Here is a 16069-nt window from a genome sequence, read left to right as displayed (position 1 = left end):
ATTACATGATATGAAGCTTGTCTGCAATTTCTTAGGGAACCCTGCCACCACCTCCCAACAAGCCAGTCTGTATGAGTACTGAATTTTGTCTTTAGCATTTCCCTGCAAGCACAAAAAAACATACTCACTGTACCTGGTTCACATAGGAGAGAAGCACTTAACAGAAGCATCCAAGTGAGACTCACTTGAAGGTCCATTTTCTTTGTGGTTGTCTGTTCTAAACCAGTGAAGATTCAGAATTTATACTAAAGGGGTTCTGGTCTAGACCAAAGGTGTGTGCTGTGTAATTTGATCTCCCTGAAATTCCAGATCCATGCCAAGGAAGTGATTTACCAAGTATTTTCATTTCACAGGGTATATCCAGACATCCGGATAAGCAGATCCAGATCACACCGCTGTTCCGGACTGGCTACCGAAATCTTCCCACTCTACTGACACCTTTGCAGGCATGTATTGATGTGTTTTTTTCCAGGAAGCAATGATTTATTTTTGGAGATTAGGCTGTTTGGTAAGGAAAACTTAACTATTTTTATTTTTTTTTTTACCATCAGTTAATTTAGTTTCCAACATACAACTGTGCTAAAACAGATTAAATAGATGTGATAATTGTGTCAAAGGATCAGTATCCTAAAAAAGAAAGCCTCAACCAAATGATCTGTGTTTTGTAAGTATTATCCCTCTAAAAAGGAGTTTCTACACTTTTCCATATCTCTTTGTGTCCTCTTTAACCTAGGTTTAGATTCCTACAGTATGCTCTGGAACTGCAGTCAGTTCTTTCTCACTTGCAGCCTACAGAGCAATGAATCAGCTGTAAGAGATATCGGCCAAGGCATGGTTGAGATGGACAAACTGTTTTGGGGGCACAGCAGCAGGGCAATTGCTGAAATACAGCAACCAAGGAGAGCAGGATAGGGACAGAAGGTGTTAAGCTAAGCTAAAGCTGTGAAAGTCAAAGAATCTGTATTTAAAGGCATACAGAGAGGCACGACCAGCTGCCATGCCCTGCTGTGGGGAAGACCAGTAGACTCCACTGACAATTTATTCCCAAATTAGTCTGAGATTTTCCCCTTCAAAGGACAAGGAAACGTGCTGTTTGACAGTTCTCTGTGTTACATCCCTCATAAGCTGACTGCACAGAGCCAAAGGAAGTGCAGCCTTTGTGTGCTAGGACTTACGAGACATGGTTTTGGGTCTGTGAGACACTACACAAAAGAATCGAGGCACAAAATAATTTTCAGGTAAAGGGGAGAAACTACTAGTAGGTTTTTATTCCACTAGTAAGAGATATGAGACCATGGGATAAGAGGCAGAAGATATTCTAGTGCTAGTAGAAATACAAATTAGTAGAGGAGTAAGTGAAAACATTAAAATAAATAAATAAATAAATCATTGTGAATAGGAAATATACACCAGGACTTGCTGAAGATAATAGTTTGCCATTTGGTTTCATGCTAACTTTTCAGATTAGGAGGCTTGCATGGAAAAAGGGATTCCCACCTAGAAAGGCCATGCTACACAACTGGAAAAGATTTGCCTCTAGCAAAACCATGAATCCAGCAGGATCCCTCCAGCAACAGTTTTCTCCCTGGCACGAGGTGGTGGGGTCAATACCCTGTGGCTGCTGATATCCCAAAGGATGCCTTCAGCTCTGTCTTACTCAGTACTGGCAAGGAGAAGGTGGGCCTCAGCTAGAGAGAGGGAAAAAGCAAAGCTAGAGGTTATTAGATGATTTGAAAATGAACATCAATTGATTCCTTTGTTCTGTGAATGCTTTTCTTATTTTCTCAGCACACTGTGATGCATTGTATCTATCTAGATGTCCATGGTCTTACTTTTCCACTACCTTCTTGAGCAAAACCAGTCATGTCAAGTATTTAAAATCCCATTTCCGCGTGTGTGGATTATTTTAATTCTGCTGCCATTTCCTGAAGTGACTAAGTGGGTTTATGGTAGATCCTTATCAATATTTCTATCCAAATAACTGTACGCTGGACCTGAACAGTACAGTATATACCATTTTTCTTTCCTAACAGCAATTAAACTATTTTATACAGACATTTCTCAGTTCTGAATGAAAAATTTCAGAAACAGTCCAAAACTCCAACTGAAATCTCATGAAGTTTTTATTCCCAAAACAAAGGAAAACAAATTCTTTATCTCTTGTGATTTTACTCAAGTCTGGATGAAAAGGTTTGGATTTGAACATTATCATATAGAAGACACAGAAGTCTATTACACACATGCTGTTTCAGAGCTCTTCATATTCATCCCACAATGAACAAATTCAGAGTTTGGCTGATGTTGGACTTTCAGTAATCTTCTCCCTAGGAAATGTAGAGGCCTGTAGAAACAGCTAATGCTTCATTCTGGTGACTCAGGCCAGACAGTGTGGAGCCTAGTTAAGAGGACGGGAAGATACAGGGAACGCAGACTATTAGCTGTCTAGCCTGTGTTAGATGCATGACTGAATTAAAGTATCTCAGCTATGAAGAAGCATCAAGATTTGCTTTTTCAGCATTCCTTACGAAGGAATGCTGAAAGAAAGGTCACAAAGAAGCCACTGGTCCCAGCAGACGTGCCTGGGGCTGAGGACTCCACATCCCTGCTCTTGCTCAGAGAAGCTGGATCTTACTGCAGGCTATTTTACGCCGTATGCAAGAAGTAATGGAGGTAGGTACAAATGCTAGCGAGGGCAGCAGGTTTGTACAGCTAATCCATAGTTACAGGTGACAAGGAACAAGCAGCCTCCACATTAAACACTGCAGCCCTTGTCACTGACATTGAAGGTGCCATTAAAAGGAAGTGGTAAGCCTCCAGTCCAAAGCTAAGCAAGCAAACTAATCCCGTGTGGCAGGAAGCAGCAGTGATGACAGTGGGGGCTGACCTTTGTGGTCTCGGCATAGCAGTGCTGTTTCTGAGAAAATCTTCTTAAAGAAATCTCTCAAAATTCACTCTGAAAACAAAGAGTATTTGTTTTCTGTGATATAGTGAAATAGCTTTGTGCTGGAAGGTGGGTGTTAAGCTTTCCTCACAGTGCTGGAGCTTTGCTGCCCTGGCAAAACTACCCCTCCCTGTTCAAAGCTTTTTTCAACCTTATCAAACTACATTCAATTTTCATGGAATACTGTAGTGGATCTGGTGGACATAGTTTGAGGGGCTAAAAGCAATCAGAAAATGTAAAGCTGTTCTGGAGGCTATTACCACTGGAGGGCAGTGAGGCACTGTCCTTAAGGAATGAGCAAGTTGCTGGGTAAGATAGATGGTGTAACGCACAGTACTTTTGTAGGGTCCATAAAGAGGTCTCAATTTTAGCAAATACCTTAAAAAGTAATAGAGACAGCAAAACAGATTGTGCATGAGACAGCTACAAAGAGCAGGACACTTGTTTCCATTCCTCGGCTGTCTTCTACCAATGTCAGAGGATATTTCTTGGCCAAATGGTGCTCAGGAGAACTGGCCCACCTACTTAGGTGGAGGCCTCAGGAACCTGTTCCCTTGCAGCTCTTTACACATTATCACTTATCGAGGCTGTAAACCATGACATTTCATAGCTCTCATAACTAAAGTTTGCAAGGAATTTCTTTGAAATATTTTCGAAGGAATAAACTAGCACCGATTGAATTTCTCCTAGACATGTATTTCTTGTACAAATACTTATTTGTATTTCTTCTTCCCTGACAAAGAAAACACCTGTGTGTGAAGCCAAAAACTGGTGCACAGGTCTATTTTTGTTTTGGGTCACGTTAATAACTTTTTCAGTCAATTGTCCACTGTAGATTACTCACTAATGAAGTGTGCAACTGGAAGAATTTACTGAAATGCCCCACAAGATTACCACTTGAAAGCTGCCGTAATACTTGCCATATACTCATCCTTGACTTCAGTCAGCCTGGGGATTTGGCTGATGTAAGCCCGTGGCCCGGTGTTGCTTCAGGCTGCATTTGAGGAAGACAGCATATTACAGATAAGTGTGCAGCGCTTGTTTATGGTTCACTGCACATTGCTCCGAGGAGAGATGTAATGAAAGATTCCTGCTAACTGCAAATATACTTACTATGCTTTTGAGAACATTTCTTATGCAACAAATCCTGGTTTTCTGCTGAAACCATCACATTCCCAACAGGCTGTTTCATTGGTTTTACCTTCTGTTTCTAAAAGCAAAGAATTATGAACTTCCAAATAACTTTTGAGACCTTCAAGACACATATGTAAATAAAAGTTCCTTATTTTTCTGCATTGAGAAAAACCTTGAAATTAACATAACAGTGAAATAGTGTGTTCACAAGAAGCATGCCCAAGACAATAGCAAGGGACACAGCAGGAGATGATGATGATGATGATGACGGTGACAACGATGATGATGAGGATGACGATGATGATGATGATGATAAGGAGGCACAGGCTTGTCTGGAAGAGACAGGGCTCCAGTACAGCCTGGACTGAGGAGCAGTGGGCAGAAGCTTTACGTGTCAGGAGCTTTTAAAGCTCTCTGCAGGCGTCGTGGCTTGGAAAACCTGCACAGTCTCCTTGTTTGGGTCAACGTCTCTCCCCAGAAGCTTCTGAAACATGGGATGTTCCTTCCATGAGGAGAAAAGTTTGTTGGCTGGTTTGGTTTTCCAAACCAGTCCCTGATGCCATGATAGGGCCTGCTCTGTACAACGAGAGGTTGTACACTCCTCAGAAGGAGTAATCACTTGTCATATCATGCTGGTTTACTCCTATTGTAATGCTTTTTACTGTCTTTCAGTTGCATGTTTAACTGAAAATGTTTTTTGCACCTTTTATCCCATTAGGAAGCAGTTCCATGTTCTGATCACGTTGAGAATAAAGAACCTTCTCTGAACTTTGACCCTAAATGTGCATGTTATGTATGGCTATCCACTCTCAAATTGACATTGTCCTCTGTCCTAAGCAGTGTCTCCCACACCTCAGGGTTTACAGATTTTACTCATTTCTGACATGTGAAATTTTCCTGGAATCCTGATGGTACTGAAAGGATTTATCACCCTAAAAATACAAGGGGGGAAAGATGCAGTACGAAAAGTAACTGAGCAAGGGAACCAGAGACTGTCTTTTTTCCGATTTCTCAGCCTCAGTCCCTGCATCTGCTTCCCTCAGAGGTAGCAGAAATTACCTGATAACAGCAGTCCTTACTCCTGTGTACACACCCATCTAGTGGATAGGTGTGTGACAAGGGATGATGAACAGGTGTTGTGCAGCTTTCTGTTACGATTTACATCTGGAAATGCAATAAGTTTCAAGAAATGCATTTACATCTGGAAATGCAATAAGTTTCAAGAAGTTTCAAGACCCTGAGGATGTGCCTGCTTGCTTGCTCCTAATGAGGCAAGCCCATGATATCATATTTTCACTGCTGCTGTTACCCATTCTGTCTGTATGAAGCTACCATATGGTAGTGTGTGGTATCCTAACATCTGTTGCTTAGTTATCCAGACATATTCTCGATTATAATTAAAATGTATATTCTTTCAATTCTTTCTTTTTTCATGTTTCCTCTCTGCCAGCCTTTCTACCAAAATCAACTTCAGCAGGTTCTGAATTGCATTTTGCAGACTGAAGAATGTATAGAGAAAAAGGCAAAGCCAAGCTGAAATAGATCACATCCCTGACCATATAACCTTTAATGGGGTTTCCCACATTTATAGTGAATATCTTGGTAAACCAAAGTGGAAACTTTACATGTGAAGTCATCTTCTGTGGACAAAACTGAGTGCTGGTACAGCTTCTGATTCTTGTAGACATACTGTCTTGGAATAAAGATGTCACCACCTAGTCCCTGTAAGCCCCAGTCCACCCCCATGAGTCCTGTGAGGGAAAATCTTTGTCAGAAATGAAGGCTCTGCCAATGTAAATGGGTATCAATTATTTTGGCTCTGCATACAGTACTACAGTTCATTTCATCCTGTTACCCAGATAATTTAATTGGCTAACGCTCCATGTCAACATAGGTTGCTTACCTTGGCATGTGCTATGTTCTTGCAGCTTTTCCTGCTTTTGATGTTTACATGGACAATGGTATAATCTTAATTAAGACATTTTCTTAGCTTCTTTCTCCATTTCAAAGCATATCCCTTTGATTTCAGCAGGTGCCATAGGTAGGGATCACATAGAGTATCACCAGTGCCTTTTGAATAGTTCTTGCTACAAAAATAGAAGTGATCTTCTGGTGTAATGGGAGTGCCAGGGGGTGAGGTGTGACTGGGACTGCCTTTAAACTTCTTTTACTTAGGTTTTGATAGTCTGTAAAATCATTGTAACAAGGTACATGGATAGGTGACGGTCCAGCCAAATCCTAAATAAATCAAAAGCTGTTTTACTCTAGAAATAAGATCAATTTATGAAAGCTACATTTTTTTTGAGAGTTTTATTTCCTGAGAGTTTGGAGGGATCTGAATGATTTCTGACGATTTGATTCATAGACACCTCTAAGTATGAATAGTCAATACACCACTGATTAAAAAGCTGAACAGAGACAATGCAAAATCCAGCACATAAATGGTCAAACCCCAGCCCAATCAATTCCTAAATTAAAGTCATCAAAGTTCAAATCATGGAATAATTGAGGAAAAATTCGCATCTGCTTCTCTGCAGGAAGCATTGGAGTTATGCCTGCATAAAACTCCAGGATTTTTTATCCACGTTTTTATGCCACATTAGAGCTCTGGTAAAGGATCACAACAGGGCCCTCAGATGGCTCCTGCCCCAGTGACACCCAAGGGACCCAAGAGAACAGGTTTTGCATTTTGATTTTCCTCAGGAAATTCATGTAACATTCCTCTGGGTCTTGATTCATAAGATAGCTGTTATTAAACATACTAGGTGCAGGCACAAAGCAGCATCAAATTTTGATACATATTCACTGGATATACTAATGATAAATAGAACTGATGTTGCCCTAGCTTTTCTTTATTAGCTACTAATGACAGATAATGAAATGAACTGTTAACAAAAGAGCAAAAATGAATTACTAGAAAAATATATAATAAGAATTAATCAGTCTAACTACATCAACTAATTAGGAAAGCTTTCTTTCCTGCATGAGTCATCAGTGGCTGGAAAGTAAAAGGAAAAACTGGACGTAAAAGAAAAGCGTAGGTTGCTTTTGTTTGTACACTGATTTTTTTTTTCTTTTTTAATTTGACAATGCAGTCATTCACATGTAAAGCTATCCAAACAAAGTTGCAGTTGGTGTAGCACCTATTAAGTGACCAACAAGGAGTGTTTCAGTGGGACATGTTGGAGTGACAACTTCTCCCTCCCCATCTGTCAAAGAGAACCACGTTGGGTGGGGGTTGGTTGTGAGAGACTGGCTAGGGGTGACTCTGCTTTCCACAAGCGTGATGTGGAAAAGCAGGTGTCCTGTTTAACTGTGACATTTGGACAACGAATGCAGTCAGAGTCTTGGTATGGAAAAAAAGAAGGATGAGTAGTAATCAATATTGTGCAATGAAAGCATTTATTACTAATTGGTGATATCTTATTGTCACATCATTTAATATATTCGCCTTAGGTATGTAAAGAAAATATATCTGACTATCCTCAGACCATGTATTAGAGTGATTTGTGCTGATTCTCTGTCACTGGAAATGTTTCTACTAGATCAGGTTGTAATCAGGCTTCGTGTTTATTTGAATGTCTGACTGTTTGCAAGCATGAGAAGAGAATTAATGCACAAGAACGGTGCATTTCCAACAGAATAGGGTGAGATTACTGGAGGAAAAATTTATTGTTAGATGGATTATACAAATATATTGTTTTCTAGAGTGTTTTTTCATGAGTAAACAGCACCATTAGCTAAAGCGAAAAGTATAGAAGGGTAGCAGTCTTCAAACTTCACATCTCCAGAGGATCCTCAGTCTCAACCCAGAACTGTTCTGGTTCCATGGCTGAGGCCAGCAGCCTGTGATGGATGGCAATGGAGCCATTTTTATCTCTTCAGATACAGGAATCAGAGGCATGGAGTGGTGGGAGAACACCACAAGCACTACTTCTCCGAGGAGCTGTCCTCTCCAAGAGAGGAGACTGTTGTGGACATGGGTGTGCCAAGTAGATCTCTACAATGGAGGAAGGTCATCATCCTTTTCTGACTCCAGACTGAACAAACCTCCTGTGTCAAATCTCCTGTGTCAATTGTCCTGTGTCAAATCTCATTTGAGACAAACTTTGTTTGTCTTAAAGTTTTCTTACTGGGTACACCAATCCTAGTGGACTCTATAGAGCAGAAGGAGTAGAAACAGCTTATACATGTATTCTGCTATGTGAACTAAAGGTTGAAAACACGAGTCACAAGAGTCAGCTTTGGGAGTGTCAGGCAGGTAGCAGATGCAATCACTGAGACTTTGAGTTTGCAACAGATAAAAGTGATTGGAAAGAAGCTTTCCTCATTACTCCACATTGAGAAATCCCGTTCTCATGGAGACTTTGCAAATCTGTAAGGTGAAAGTGGCTGCTGAGATTTCTTTAGATGCCTCAGAAATTTGCAAGCGTTAAAGGCAATGCAAATCTTTATCCATTCTGCTTATGCTGCAGGCCCTGTAAGAATGAGCAAAGAGAAAAATGATCAAATGATCTGGCAAATAGCTATGAGATTCATATTTGTTTAGGTCTCTATTAGTCCACAAAAGTGAAGAAAGAAATGATTTTTCAACACGGGCTCAACTGCTAATGATTTTTCAACTATACTTCAAGATGTATCTTATGGGAAATTCTTGAAATGAATAAAACAAAGCAGAAAGTACCTGAGCAGACAACGCTGGCATCTTCATTGTGGCCACAGTTATGTCTTGACCAACCATTGTGGGAGCATTCCCATAGGTAAAATTCATTGCCTTTGCACTGTACATCATCCAGGAAAATAACTCCAGAGCCTTCCCCAAACTGGGCAGCTCCTGGTGCTGACATGGGCTCGCCACACCCAAGCTGTCTGCAAATGACCTGAGCATCATTGATATCCCAGAAATCATCGCAGACTGTTCCCCATTGTCCTTTGTAAAAAATTTCAACACGCCCCTCACATCGATTATCACCATTCTCCAGCCGCAGAGACATTTCTAGCAAAGACAGAGCAGAAGCAAATTACACACAGCCCTAATTCTAACCTCACACTTGTGCCAGATGTGGGATTGTGTTACAAAATGACTAGAGAAAAAGCAATTCTGCAGAATGGGGCTGTTCGTGCAGCCTGATGTGCCTTTTGGAGCAGGAAAACCTCCCTCTGATGCTCTCACCATACTCACCACACTTGCACCATAATTAAACAAGGAGATACAAAGACCAGATTTTTGTAAAAATGGTGTTAGTGGCCATTTGCTCTGTAGAAGGTCAGTGAATCTTTGGAGCACCAGAATGAATTAAGGAAGCCTGAATTCCCTGAGAACTACTCCTAGAGAAGCTAAGCAGGCACATGTGACTGACATTTTGCTCTTCTGCCATGATGAATTTCTTAAAGCGTGTCCAAGATTTTCCCTCCTGGCATTGTGGTTTGTTGAGTGGTGGGGTAGGCTAGGGGAGTCTGATTTCCAATCAGTAACAAGTTACGCATTACACACCTTATACTGTTTTAAGGTGTTTTCCCAACATTTGAGCCATACATAATCATCTACAACTTCTGAAAAACTAAAGTATGGAATTTGTCCTTCCTCCTCAAATAAATGTTATTTTTTCCCCAAGACTTTCCATCAAACAAAAGCAAAATGTGTTAACAGTACATACCCAGTTTTTAGAATGATCAGTTAAAGAAATGGTAAGACTTACCAGGAGTCCTGTCTCCCCTAGAAGCTGTGGATTAGGAATAAATATGAAAATTTTAAGGTTATCATCTTCAGTTGTATTTCAGCAGAACAAAGATGAAACAAACTTTGCAACGTTTGGTGAGAGTCTCTCTCTTATATTATCTAATTTGTTCTAAAACTAATTTATCTTTTTATAACCTATTATAACCAAGGCAAACACTTCAATTTGCATTGAAAAGTCAAAGCAAGAGTTAATCCTTTAGGAATGGCTTCTGAGATGAAAAAAATAAACCAGTTAAAAATTATGTTCTAGAGAGGCATCCTGGGAAGGGTTCAGTTTGAACATGCTCTGAAATCTGTGTATCTGCGCTGTACCTGCTGGCATCCAGCCGCTTTAGAATACTTATGGGAGAGCCATGCCCATGAAGCCCAAAGTGTGATGTGCCTGCCAAGCCACCAAACACTTCCTCCTCCGGTACCATGTGTGAGACATACTGTGCCCCCTTTCTGCCCTCCCATCAATGTCTTCTGAGCATCCTAGACCAGAAGACATGCTGCCCTTCCTCTCACCAGTCCTCACTCCCTGTAACCACCTCTGAAGCATGCAGAGGAGAAAGGAGAGAGGCAGTCAGGCTCTCAATTTCTGCCCTCACTGTGCTTTTCGTGTGTCACACTCCTATAGCTCTGCTGGCTTTGTTGCTATAGCCTTTGCCTAAGGCCAATGATGAGATTTGCAATTTACGCAATTCACAGTTTTAATTTCATAAATAAAAACATCCCAAATGTACCTGAGCAACGCACACCAGCATCTTCTTTGTGCCCGCAGTTATGTGTTGACCATCCTCTATGAGAGCATTCCCACAGGTAAGATTCACTTCCAAGGCACTGCACATCATCCAGGAGAATGTCCCCTAGTCCTGGAGAGAAGTAGGCATTTCCCAGTGCAGAGAGAGCTTCTCCACATCCTAGCTGCCTGCACACGACCTCTGCATCATTGAAGTCCCAGAAGTCATCACAGACCGTCCCCCAGCTTCCTTTGTAGTAGACTTCCACACGACCTTCACACCTGTTTCTACCATTTATCAGCCTCAAGGACACTTCTGTGAAAGAGAAGAGAGAGGAGATAAGAGTGACCGAGAAGCAAGGTTCATCAAGCCAAAGCAACACAATGGGACTAAGACTTTCTAATAACTAAATTATCTCTTCTCCCTGAATTTTAATATCACTTAAGGGTTTCTGAGTTTTATTAGAACATGGAAAAAGTTTATCTTTTAAGAGTGTGATGTAGGTCCATCCAACAGGTGGAATTATTGAAATACTGATTTATCTAATACCTTTTATTTTAAAGGACCTTAGACTTAAAGCAACCTAGTCCAGTGAATCCAGTGAAACTCAGAATGTCCTGTCATTTCGGTACTCTACAACAAACAGGTGTACATTTCAGCTTCAGTTATGAAATCTCTTTAAAGATTAAAAACCCATGGTTATGTTCATAAAAACTGTGTAGATCAGTATCGCTACTTTCATTATGGTCAAAATACACTACATTTTAAGAAGCTATTTTCATGCATAAACTACTGAATAAACTAAATGAGATTTACATTTTTAATAATTAACAAGAAGTTGCTTTTGCTATAGAAAATTCCAAATAAAAATGATTGAATATGAAATTTAAATTACCAGGTATTTCAGTTCCTGTAGAAGCTGTGAGAGAAGAAAACAGAGAAAAAGAACATTTTAGCCATCAGTGTTTATAAAATTAACTAAATTTGTAGAACATAATACTTCTTTACAAAGTCTACTTTTATTTCAGAAAGCATTCAACATCTAGTTAATTCAGCTGTTTGCAATATGTGCGTTCGAAGATGATAAAAATGATAAGACATGAGATTATAAACTGACTTTCCTTACTAACAACTTGAAAATCAGTGGAGAACAGGATAAGACTTTGAAACTTTTGTTACTATTTGACAGATGTAGAAAAATTTGTCAGGGTTACAACTGGCTGAGTACCCAAGACCACCAGAAGTCTAAGTACATCCTTCCTCAGAGGGATCTGACAGAGCCCTGGTTCCTTCTCCTCCTTGCATCCTGTCCCCCAGACTGCAGAAGAGTCACAGCTCTAAACCTCTGGATTTGGTCCTTAGTATGAAACTCAAATAATTATTCTGCAGACATTCAGTAGAAGCTTTGTCAAGGAAAGGCATGTGGGATTAGGACCTGAGCTCATGAGATGTCTCCTGTGTGAAAGCCTGTTAGTGCTGTAAAGGCAGAATGTGCCTCGGGATTGGATTTTGCTGCTCTGCTCTAGTCTGGTGGCAAGCAAATAGGATTGGTTAATGAAGATTGCAGATTATTTAAATAATATGATTGTTGTACAAAAATACTGGATGTACTCTGAGTGACACTGATTAAAATACTCTAAAAGTTTTCACAGCTTATCTGTGCAGAAGTTTGCAATAACTGATTTTGATCAAATTAGGAAAGAGGGAAATTCTCTGTGTAGGAAAGAGCCTTGTTACTTGCAACAGAACCAAAATTCTTCTGAGAAAAGGGTTTTCTAGTTCAGGGGAGCAATTTTCAATTTGACAAAATTTAAAATTAAACTTAAAACCAAAGCGTAGTTTTAAAGTTTAAAGTTAAATGAACTTAAAAGCAAAATTTAAATTAAATTTAAATTAAATTAGAGTATTTCTTATCGTGACTCTTTTTGATAAAGCAAATATATCACTGTGTACCTGAGCAAATGACACTGGCATCGTGCCGGCTGTCACACTTCTCTCTATACCACCCCCTGTGAGAACACTGCCACAGGTAGTTCTCATCCCCTCTGCACTGCACATCATCCATGACAATATATCTCGGGCCGTGAGTAAAGGTGACATTTCCTGAAGATGATACAGCATGTCCACAAGCCTGCTGGTTACAGACAACGTCTGCATCATTTATATCCCAGGAATCCTCACAAATGGTCCCCCAGGTTCCTCTGTAAAGTATTTCAACACGCCCTTCACACTGGTTCCATCCATTCACCAACCTCACTGACAATTCTTTGAAAGAAAAAAGAGAATTTCACTGAACCTGGGATATTATTAATATTATTATTTTTTGCTAAGGAGGAATTAAGGTGGAACACAGCAGGTTAGAGGACAGACAGATTTCCATGCCATGATTATTTCACTAGTTAGCCATGCACACACATTTTCAACCTACCCAGAAACTCCTGCTTTTCAGAGTCCCTGGGGTAAAACCATGCTCCTTAAGCTACTGCCTACCCTATCTGAAGACAGTGAATCCTGAATAGTTCAGTCTCTGCAACACAGGATCCACAGCGCTGATGTTCTGAATAAACTGTAGTTGTGAACTTTCATGTAACTCTGCATGTACAAAGCCATGCCTCATTTATCCAGACCTAACATTTACATGGGTATAAGTTGTGGAAGATCTTGACTTTGTTCCATGTTTTACTCTAACAGAACAAAAATGTTGAGCATCTGTTTGGTACCTGGGCTACAGTGTTGTATTATTTTAAAGGGAAGTCCCTTCCAACATGAAAAGAGCAATGTCCAGGCTTCTTGATTAACATCCATCAGTGTTTTTAGCTCTACAAATTCAGTTCTAAAACATCAAAACTTGTTGATATTAAAGGTAATGACACAAATTTAAGAAGCTTACCTGTTGTTTCAGATCCTGTGGAAGCTGCAGATGAGAAAAAAAAAAAAACACAGTTCATTTTTAGGTGGAATTTTCAGTCACTGCAGTAATAATTGAATCTATTGATGAAATATGAGAAATTGCACATTAAAAATACAGTAATACACATAATAATGTTCCTTTTGTCAGTACTATTACACAGGCCAATAACAGAAGCTAGACCAGTTCTGAGATATATTAGCTTATGATTGTAAGGAAAATATGAATTATAAATTTATAAGGTTGTTAGTGATTAAAAAAAAAAATGTTATAAATGAGACAATGTAATCACTAGGGAAGAACTCCAAGGTAATCAAAATAAAAACAAGGGATTTGATTTGATGTGTTTGGAGTACTACAGATGTTACTAGAAATGTTACTAGAAAGTAGAAATATTCTCAGAATTTGAAGAAGCAGTGATGGCCATTGTTTCTTTTTTTGATGGTTGCTTGCTGGCTTTCTGAAGACTTAGGCTAATGAGGAAGCTCAGGTAGCAGCAGAGAAAAGAGAAAAGCTAAAGGTCTAAGCTATTCTTTGAAGTACAGCAGTGAATCCTATGTCAAGACCAGGGGTTTCTTGTAAGGTGTAAGTTCAGGGTACTAATTTCCTTGTAGACCTGTAACTGACATACATTTTGGTGCGGTATGGGTTGCGTTATTACAGTTAACCAGTAAAGGGTGAGGACGGGCTGTTCAGAGTTCAGCCGATCGATGTCCAGGCAGGCGGTTACTCTCAGTGACTGCGTGAGCCACTGTTTGTACCACCGCTAACACAATAAAAACTTTGTGTTAAAATTTGCAAAGATAAGCTGTGCGGGGTGGCTCAGACACCAGGCTGGACCTGCCCTCTGTGTCTGCTCTGGCACTTCTCCCATGGGGTGGCTCCCTTTGCTGCATGCCGGTTATCAGATAACCAGGCATCAAAGGAACCTCCACATCAGGAGGAGCAGGAAATAATACCAGGTGATATACAGAAGCAGTTAGCTAAATGGTTTTACTGCCCCTGGTAGCTCTGTTGGACCGTTAGCCCATTTTCACTGAAAGGTCTAACCTAGACTGAAATACCAATGGGGCATACGTAGCAATTTTTCAATTTATTTAGTAGATTTTTTTAGTTCATCGATGTGGAAATCATTAACAAGCACCGCTGCATAATAAGAAAAAACAGTTATTACACTGGACTGCTGCAGGAGGTGAAAAAATAGCTTCAAACATGCAGGTCCTGCCTGGTTTGCTTGGGGCAGGCAGCAAAGCAGCAGGATGCCCACCCCGTGCAGCTCGGCCCTTTGGCTGGCCATAGCTGTGCACCGGGCAGGTGAGTGGAGGTTCTGGATGAGAGGAATAAATCAGCAGGTTTTTGAAATAGTGGGATGTTTTTTTCTGCCTACATTCAGCTTGTGGTCTGCCCGGTGAGGTAAGGCTGCTAAACACACCTGAGCAAACCACGCTGGCATCTTCCACGTGTATGCAGTTGTGGACCGACCACCCTCTGCTGGGGCACTCCCAGAGGTAAGCCTCGTTCCCTTTGCACTGCACGTCGTCGAGAAGGATCTCTCCTGAGCCTTGACTAAAATTGGCATTTCCAGGGGCAGAAAGAGCCCTGCCACACCCCAGCTGGCTGCAGACGACCTCAGCATCCTTCAGGTCCCAGGAGTCATCGCAGACGGTGCCCCAGCTGCCCTGGTAATAGACCTCGACACGGCCTTCGCATCGGTTCCTCCCATTCACGAGCCTCAGGGACAAGTCTTTGGAAGGCCAAAAATAAGAGAGTTATCTGTGAGGGATGCTCCCACACCACCAGGCTTTAAGTGGGCTGTTGCAAATTTGAGGCAACAATAAGAACTTCTGATAAGTAAAGTTAGGACATTGACCAGAAATATTAACAATCTTTTTTTTTTTTTTTTTTTTTTGAACTGAAACTTGTGAAATTTGACCTATACATTAAAAACTTAAAGAAATAAACTGAATACATTGAAAACTTAAAGATACAGCATATTCCTAACACAAAAGGTTGGGATTAATGTATGATATGATATGTATGATATACTTGCAAATACTCCTCTTCATAAACTCTGTACATATACTAAATGATTATATTAGGCAATTATTTACTTTGTCAGTAAAATCAATTACCAGGAAAATTACCAGGAACTTCAGACATCAAAGAAGCTGGGAAAAAAAAAAAAAAAAAAAAAAAAGAGAGTGAGAAAGATTAGTTTATAACAAATTGTACTAAATACAGTGAGCAGAAGTTTACCTACATGGCTAGGAAAAAAAAAAAAAAAAAGACAACACAAAACCAACCCTCAATACATTGGGATTTTGTCATTATAAGCTAATTTATAGTTTTAAAATGTACAGTAGTATGTATTTTCACATTCAATAATATCTCCAAGGAAAGACCTTTTTCTACATCACATATGGAAATTGCTAGTTATTTTCTCAATGATTCATAGGAATGACTAATTGAATTTATCCTTTAGGTGAGAAGCAATGCCAATAGCCAGATGGACAACCTTTGAATGGGGCTTGGAATAGGCTATACTCTATCAGAAAAGAAAACATAACCATTCTGCTTCTTATAGCTTATTATTAAAAGATTTTGAATGTGAAGGCTAATGCGTA

General features: G+C 40.1%; 1 protein-coding gene across 1 annotated transcript in view; it reads right to left on the bottom strand.

Annotated features, from left to right (window-relative positions):
• Positions 1–16069, bottom strand: part of LOC116491360 (deleted in malignant brain tumors 1 protein-like) — a 112329-nt gene that overhangs the window by 31030 nt on the left and 65230 nt on the right. The window contains exons 32-36 of the mRNA XM_032191240.1: positions 14869–15189; positions 12491–12802; positions 11433–11456; positions 10529–10852; positions 8760–9065 (exon numbers count right to left, since the gene is read on the bottom strand). Of these exons, the coding sequence (XP_032047131.1) occupies positions 8760–9065; positions 10529–10852; positions 11433–11456; positions 12491–12802; positions 14869–15189 (1287 nt within the window). The remainder of the gene's footprint in view (positions 1–8759; positions 9066–10528; positions 10853–11432; positions 11457–12490; positions 12803–14868; positions 15190–16069) is intronic.

This window comes from Aythya fuligula, chromosome 7, assembly GCF_009819795.1.
Source record: "Aythya fuligula isolate bAytFul2 chromosome 7, bAytFul2.pri, whole genome shotgun sequence".
Classification (NCBI taxonomy): domain Eukaryota; kingdom Metazoa; phylum Chordata; class Aves; order Anseriformes; family Anatidae; genus Aythya; species Aythya fuligula.
Note: the sequence above shows the minus strand (reverse complement) of the source record. Positions and strands in the feature narration are given on the sequence as shown.